Source organism: Peromyscus eremicus, chromosome 3 (assembly GCF_949786415.1).
Source record: "Peromyscus eremicus chromosome 3, PerEre_H2_v1, whole genome shotgun sequence".
NCBI classification, from domain to species: Eukaryota; Metazoa; Chordata; class Mammalia; order Rodentia; family Cricetidae; genus Peromyscus; species Peromyscus eremicus.
This window is the reverse complement of record NC_081418.1, coordinates 95,714,057-95,721,281: the sequence shown is the minus strand read 5'-3', so window position 1 is coordinate 95,721,281 and position 7,225 is coordinate 95,714,057. Positions and strand designations below refer to the sequence as shown.

The 7,225-nt window shown below is 47.5% G+C and overlaps 1 protein-coding gene across 1 annotated transcript; it reads right to left on the bottom strand.

The window, feature by feature from the left end:
- Window positions 1-4,986: 4,986 nt before the first annotated feature.
- LOC131905965 (N-acetyltransferase 8-like) lies at window positions 4,987-5,744 on the bottom strand. Its single transcript, XM_059256757.1, has one exon. The coding sequence runs from the start codon at window positions 5,671-5,673 to the stop codon at window positions 4,987-4,989; it is 687 nt and encodes a 228-aa protein (XP_059112740.1). The 5' UTR covers window positions 5,674-5,744.
- Window positions 5,745-7,225: the final 1,481 nt, after the last annotated feature.

Below are 7,225 nucleotides of genomic sequence, written 5' to 3'. Positions count from 1 at the left end.
CTGCCAAGTCCAGAAGATCTGACACACTTTCCTGTGGAGTAGGAACTTGGCAGGGACCAGCCTACCTTGTCTAGGCAAAGCAGGGCAATCAACTCCCCACGTCCTGCTTGTCCACAGTCTGGACAGGGCCTTGGCAGCAGCTGAGGTGAAAGGCAGGTTTTTATCACCCTGTGACCAGCTCTGCCACATTTAAAGCAAGCTCCAGGTGGAGGTTCTCTATGTCCATCCATCTGCTTTGGAAGAGATGGGGCGCTGCCAGGAGCTGGCCTGTCTCTCTATCATAAAAATCTTTTTATTAAACAATTAAAATGCCATATTCTCAGATTCTTGAATCATTTGAGGATTAAGATCATACGTTAACAAAGGAATTATAATAAAATGTCTTATAAATTTTAAGATATCCCATAGCCTTACAAATTTAAGCATTTTAAAACTGTTTCTTAAAAAGATCAGTTTACTTTAACTTTCTGTAAAACTTTAAAATTTTCTTTTAAAGAAGTTTAAGATCTCTCAACTGTGTATTCTGGTAATATCCAACTAAAGTACGTTTTTATTTCAAGAATGAAGACATACAGCACAATCATAATTTGTAGAAGGCACAACCAAATTTCAAAAGTGTAAACTATTCAGCGTCTCTAAAACCAATACCAAATGAATTGTTCTTACTTTTTTAATAAATTAGAACAGCATAAAACAATTTAATATCATTTATACCCAAATGACATGTTATATTTGTTATCACATCAGATTCAGTGGCCAGAAAACCCAGAAGCAAATTCTGAGCCCAGGCAGCTAGTTGTTACAGTAACTGCTGAACATCACCAAGACACATGGAACATAGTAAACTCATGTGTCCCAGACCAGTCAGAAACAAACATGCATTGGCCACATACATTTATACTTTTACTTGAGCCTGATACAATTTTGTGTGGCTCCATATCTGCAAGAAGTCTTACAAGCACAGATCCATCCATACATACAAAATAGACAACATTTTTCTAACAAGGAGACAAAACTTTCTGCAGGAAACAGACTTTGTTACAAATTATATAAATTTTAAACCATGTGGAGGGAGCGAGAGAGGTTATCAAAGCAGGTCATTGTTGGGATCATCAGTTTGGCTGCAAGGCAAGAGAAAACCAGGAGGGAGAAGTCAAGGGAGATGTCCATGTGTATCAGCAGGCCAAAAGAGTCAGAGCCAAGTGGAATAATACCACAGCCTAGAGCTTAAGGTGTGGATCGCCCAGGCTGCTGAGAGAGGGGAGAGAGCTAGAGAGGAGATTTCCACTGGATGCAGGAGGCTGCAGGAGCCAACAAGCACACTTGTACCCACGTCGATGGTAACACAGGGCAGAGGGAGGCAGCAGCTGAAGACTCTAGAATTTGGAATCAAATTTATAGACAAATGATCCATACATACCTTATTGAGATTAGATCAGTAGATGCTGTAAGGAGAACAGGCACCCAGAAGCTGGCCTCTCTGGCTCTAACTCTCCTGTTGTAACAAAAGTAAGGACAGGGTGAAAGGACCAAGCAGATACCATAACAGGCTGTCAGTCTTCTCTCAGAGATCAGGCCTCAATTTCAGTTTCCTGAGACTTGAGCAAGCAGTTTCTGGGAGGGCCATGAACAAAAGACATAGTCCTTGCAGTAGCTCCCTTTCTGCACGTACTCTGACTGCTCAAGGTTCAGCCAGTTGTTTACTGTCTGGGACCCCTCACCAAATTAGAGCTATGTGCATGGACCATGTGAATGTGTGAGGCCAGCCAGCCTCCATGGCAGCTCAAGGACAAAGCCTAGGACTTGTCCATGCTTTGCCCCAAAATGATAACTGTAAGCCCCAACCAGTATATTCAAAGGTTACATACCCTCACACAATCATATGATGCAAAGGCTTGTACCACCCTGCTTGTGGTTTTTCCCTTTAAAAATCCCTCACCCTGATAGTTCAGTGCTGTCCTCCTGTGTCGGATGTTGGACACAGATCAAGTCCGGGATTGCTTGTTATCAATAAACCCCTTTGTGTTTTGCATCGGATATCAGCTCGGGGGTCTTGCGATGTGGCCACAACAAGGGCATTTATGAAGCTTAGGGTAGGACAGCAGAAACAAATAGAGAAAGCAGATATCTGTTTTTGGTGGAACTGATGGGTAGGATCCCAGCATGGCCAGACATAATGCCAGGAGAGCCTTGTGATTCTTTCGCACCAGTTATGGTGATATTTTATTTGTATTAAAATGTTATTTGTATGTTAATAAATAAAGTTGCCTGGGGGTCAGAGCTATTAGCAAGCCATAGGAAAGCAGGGCAGTGGTGGTGTATACTTGTAATCCCAGCACTTGGTATGCAGAGCTGGGTAAGTCTCTGTGTGTTCAGGGATACAGCCATTATTGGACACACATGCCTTTAATCTCAATACCAAGCAAGGAAAACCTGGAGGCCTATACAGACAGGCCGTGATGAGGCGGTCATGTGGTTGGGTTTACAACCAATGAGAAGGCAGAACAGGAACACTATATAAAGACATTAACACAGGGGTAGTGAGTTTGGAGAGGTAGGACCACTGCAGGAGGAAGGGTAAGGTTTTAGCTCTTAGCTCTGACCTCTTGGCTTTCTTCTTTGCATTGGTTCTGTGTCTCTTATTTAATAAGAAGGCTGGTTGCATCTACAACCAGTGAAAAGATTTAAAAAAAAAAGATTTATTTATTTATTATGTATACAGTGTTCTGTTTGTATGTATGTCTGCACACCAGAAGAGGGCACCAGATTTCATTATAGATGGTTGTGAGCCACCATATGGTTGCTGGGAATTGAACTCCAGACCCCTGAAAGAGCAGTCAGTTCTCTTAACCTCTGAGCCAACTCTCTAGCCCCCAGTGAAAAGATTTTTTAAAAAGTCAAAGTAGGTACCTTCTGGTGGGCTGGGCCAAGGTATGGCATTAAGAGATCACACCACGTGCAACAGAATGAGTGCAAGAGGTTTATTGAGGGCGGGGGAGGGAAAGTGTGAAAGGCCACATTGGAGTGGGGACATGGAGAGGTGGACAGACAGATGGACAGAACAGGGAAGAGACAAGAGAACCAAGAGGAAGGGAAGAAGTGGGGGTGCCAGTGACTCGGCAGCTCAGTCAGGGTGGAGGGCTCAGGGTCAGTCCCTGGGAGAAAAAGCATCTGGAGCCACCAGAACCCTGGACAAAAAACCGAGGCCACCAGCACTGGCTACGGAGGGAGGAGCAGGAGTGCAGAGATCAAAAGCCCTGGATAAGGGAGCTCAAACCATTGTTTATAGTGTATGGTAAGAGTCAGCCCACAAATTTGGATACATTTTAAACCTAGGATCAGGATTAGATCCAGTGTTGCCCACTTGTAAGGCTGTGCTGGGGACTGAAGGCTAGGATGAGGCATCCCACTCGAAAGCCTGGAGTCAAGCAGTAGGGATGGGTGTAGCCTTTGGGAAGGATGTCTCCTAACAAAAAGGTCCCCCAGAACAGAGAATGTCTCTGCTCCAGAATGGACAGGCTTTGCCTGGCACGGCCACGGCTTGGCAAGGGATCCCAAGGGTCCTGGACCCAGAAAGAGATATCCACTACTTCTGTAGGTGGTGACTGAGTAACAGATAACTTGTCCTGAGTTAAAAGTTGATCACATCTGACAGAGAGAAAGATAAAGGGAGTGGTTACCTAAATTGCTGGAGCCCAGCAGGTGGGAGACCTCAACTCTTCCTGGGTTTCAGCAACAAGATAATAGGTTTTTTGTCCCCCAATAACAGGTTTCTCTGCCAATGCAGGAAGCCAGATCAAGCTGAATTGAAAAAGTGTAACAACAGGTTTATTTGAGCAAAGCAATTCCCGGGTTGGTTCTCCAGTTCCAGAGATCAAGCAAGGCCAGAGAAGCCTAGCAAGCCCCCGAGCTAATGCAGGGAGATTATACAGCTTGTAGGCAAGGGGTGATGATGTGTCTGCCATAAGCTGGGTTTCTGTCCAAGTGTGTTCAAAAGTTGATCACTTTAGGTGGGGACTTGGGCTTCAGGGTGGGAACTGCCTTAGCTGCCTTAGCTGCCAAGAATGCAGAACTGGGCTTTTGGATGCCTCCCTTTGTTCAGAGATTCTCTGAGGGGGCGGGGCTTGGAAAGACAGGACTGGCTCTTCTGAGATAGTTCAGGAGCTGCAGGAGGAAGATGGAGGGTCTAACCAAACACCATGTTTTGGCAGAGTGCCTGCTGACGAAAATGGGGCTGACAAAGTGAGTTATCATGGTGGCAGAGAGCTGTCAGCCAGATCCCCCAAGGAGACAGCTGACGGCAGGATGCAACGCCATGCCTGAATACTGCCTGGAAGTCACACCTTACCAAATAAGGGGAACCTAGACAACCTTGATCAGGAGGACCCTCTTGTCACTTGCTCAGAAGTGACATAACAAAAGACACCAAATGTCACTGCATTGCTAGAGATGAAGTTTCAAGAAAGAGAAGCAGCGTCTCGGGCAGCAACACTGAGCCACACCCCACCTGCCCAGATATCTGTATCTTGCAGGGTGACATGGTCAAGCTGAAGGGACCTAAGAAGTTCTAGAGTCCCTGTTGCTTGGGACAGGGACTGGAGCCAACCTTAGTCACAAGTGTTGTATGTTTGAGACACTCCAGTCACACATCCTCTCCCTGGACCTGAGGGAACATGCCATGCTTGGCCTCCACTTGCTAATACTGGTCCATGGGACTGGGTCTAGCCTTTGCCAGTAGGGGACACACACCCTGTTCAAGTCATGAAAATCACTCCCACATCATCAGAGCCACAACCTTGCCACCTTCAGGAAGGTGACTTTAGTGGAAACAGGGCTCCATTGCCTGGATTATCTTACCCATTGTCAAACAGACAGCAATTGAAAGAGCCTGAAAAAGGTGCCTTTATTATTTGTCCACTGAAATATGAGGGTTTCCTTGTTACATTACAGTGAAATGGAGTGTGACAGATATGGAAAGAAATAAGATCAAAGTCTGGGTTCCTGAGCAGAAGGGAGTGGGTACTTAAAACGAATTACAAAAAAATCAATGACTCTTCTGACAATGCCACCCACTAAGAATAGGCCTGTCTTTTGGAATCCCATAGACTCATAGAGGCTCACAGCACCTTGCTGTATGATAGTGGTCTCAAGGACAACGTCACTGTAGCCCTGGTCCCGTGCAAACTGGAGGACAGTTCTGACCAGGGCTTTCGCCATCCCCTGTCCTCGATGCTGTGAGGACACAGACAGGCGAAAAAGCTCCAGCTGCTTCCTCCCTAATGGAGGATCCTTGACCGGCTGAGCAGCCACTGTCCCCACTACCTGTCCCCCAGACTCAGCCACCCAGAAACCTGACCCAGACACACTCAGGTAGGACTTAGTGATGTCAGCCATGTCTGTGTGCAAACACATGGACACATAATTCTTCCAGGGCTGGCCGGCAAGGAACCGCAAGAAGAGAAGCAGAAAGACGATGCATACAACAGCCAGGAGCCAGGAGCCAGACACCAGGACTGTGGCAAGAGGCACCCCAAGTAATAGCAGGATGGTTCGGGGCAGTTTCAGCAGGTGGCGGAAGGTGGCAGGGATGTGCTCTTCCATGCCCATGGAGAACAATTCCAGCACCCTTTTGCGGTCCCTCTCCTGGTACGTGCGGATGTGATAAGGAGCCATGGGGAGACTTCTGGGTCTCAAATATCAGCAGTCACAAGAGGCAGTGAGATCTCTTTTTCACGTCTTTCCTGAGCCCTGCAAGAGAGAGTAGAAGCCATCTGAGTTCCCTCCATCCCTCCACCCTGCTCCCAGCCTCGCATGAGCCATGTAGACTTTGCTCAAGGGTGTGTCTTTTAGTATCACCCAAGAAAAAGCAGAATACCACTGGGGAAACATGTGGTGTTAGCAACAGCTGATTAACCCCCAGGTTCTTCCCTTTCTAGACATGTGACCCTGGACATGTCACTTTACCTCTCTGAGCCTGTGTGTCTTTCTCCCAGACAGGGTAAGATAACACTTGGTTTCTAACTTTGCTTTGAGGATTTAAAATGGTGATCTGTATGCAGCACAGACATGATTAGTCCCGTCTCCTCCTCCCTCCTTACTCGGTAACTGGCTCCCTGTTATTCTGATACCTTAAGACGGTACACTAGAAACAGGATGTGGTGTCCACAGCTATTGGCTTCCTCTTCAGGGTCTGTTGATAGCAGAACCCCATGTTCCCATGGGTAAGTTTCGGAAGACCCTCTTCTCCCTGGCTGGGAAGATTAAATCTGCCAAAAGGGCAGAAGGTCATCTCCAAACACCCCACCCAATTCAACCCCTCCCGACCCCAACCTTGAATCCCTAGGAACATGGTCAGACTACAGGTCCACTAGAGACTCCCTGCCTGCCTTTGCCCATCTCGCCTCTCACCTGGTACCATAGAGCTGAGAGCGTTCAGGACAGTCTCGGCCTCTAAATGGCATCCAAAGAAAATCGGCTAGAACTTGCCTCGGCTCTGGGGAGCAGCCTCAGCCTGGGCACTCATTGGCTGGCTCCTGGATAATCATAAACCAAAGGTCAAGAGCTGGAATATGACGGAGGAGAGAGTAGGCTCCTCAGTGGCTCTCGTGGAAGGCCTGCCACCTCTCTTCCTGATTCCTTCCCACCACACCTCCCACTGAGCACACTTGGCCTCCCTGAGATGTACCATGCTCCCCTACGCACATCTGCAATGAGTGAGAGGACTGTGCAACTCACTATTGACTCAAACATCCCGAATAAGGGTCTGGGCTCTCTGAATCAAAAGAAGGCCCTCCCATCTGGCCTTCTCCCTGCCCAAGCTGTACCTGTACATGTAAAAAGGGATCTTGGCAGCCCCAACACTGCTCTCCTGTTCCTGCTTCTCATCATTAGGCCCTAACTGAGCCGTAGTGGGGAGGCACCTGCTGGGCTGCACATGTCCTTTCCATCAGTCGTGTGGCAATCCAGATGACGGGCTCCAGCAGGCCTAAGGAAGAGGATGTCAGAATTCCAGGAGCTGTGCTTGTGAGCTTCTGGAAAGCATTCCATCTCAACCGTTGAGACACTGATGATCCCCTAGTCCTGGTTAGTTTTCTGCTGCTGTGATAAACACCATGACCAAAAACAACTTGGGGAAGAGAAGACTTTTTTGAGTTATACATTCCATCCACAGTCCATCACTGAGGGAAGCCAAGACAGGAGTTGAAGTAGGGCAGGAACCTGGAGG

What these genes read in the sequence shown, in the direction of transcription:
- LOC131905965 (XM_059256757.1), bottom strand. Translation starts at nt 5,673, where the DNA reads ATGGCTCCTTATCACATCCGCACGTACCAGGAGAGGGACCGCAAAAGG.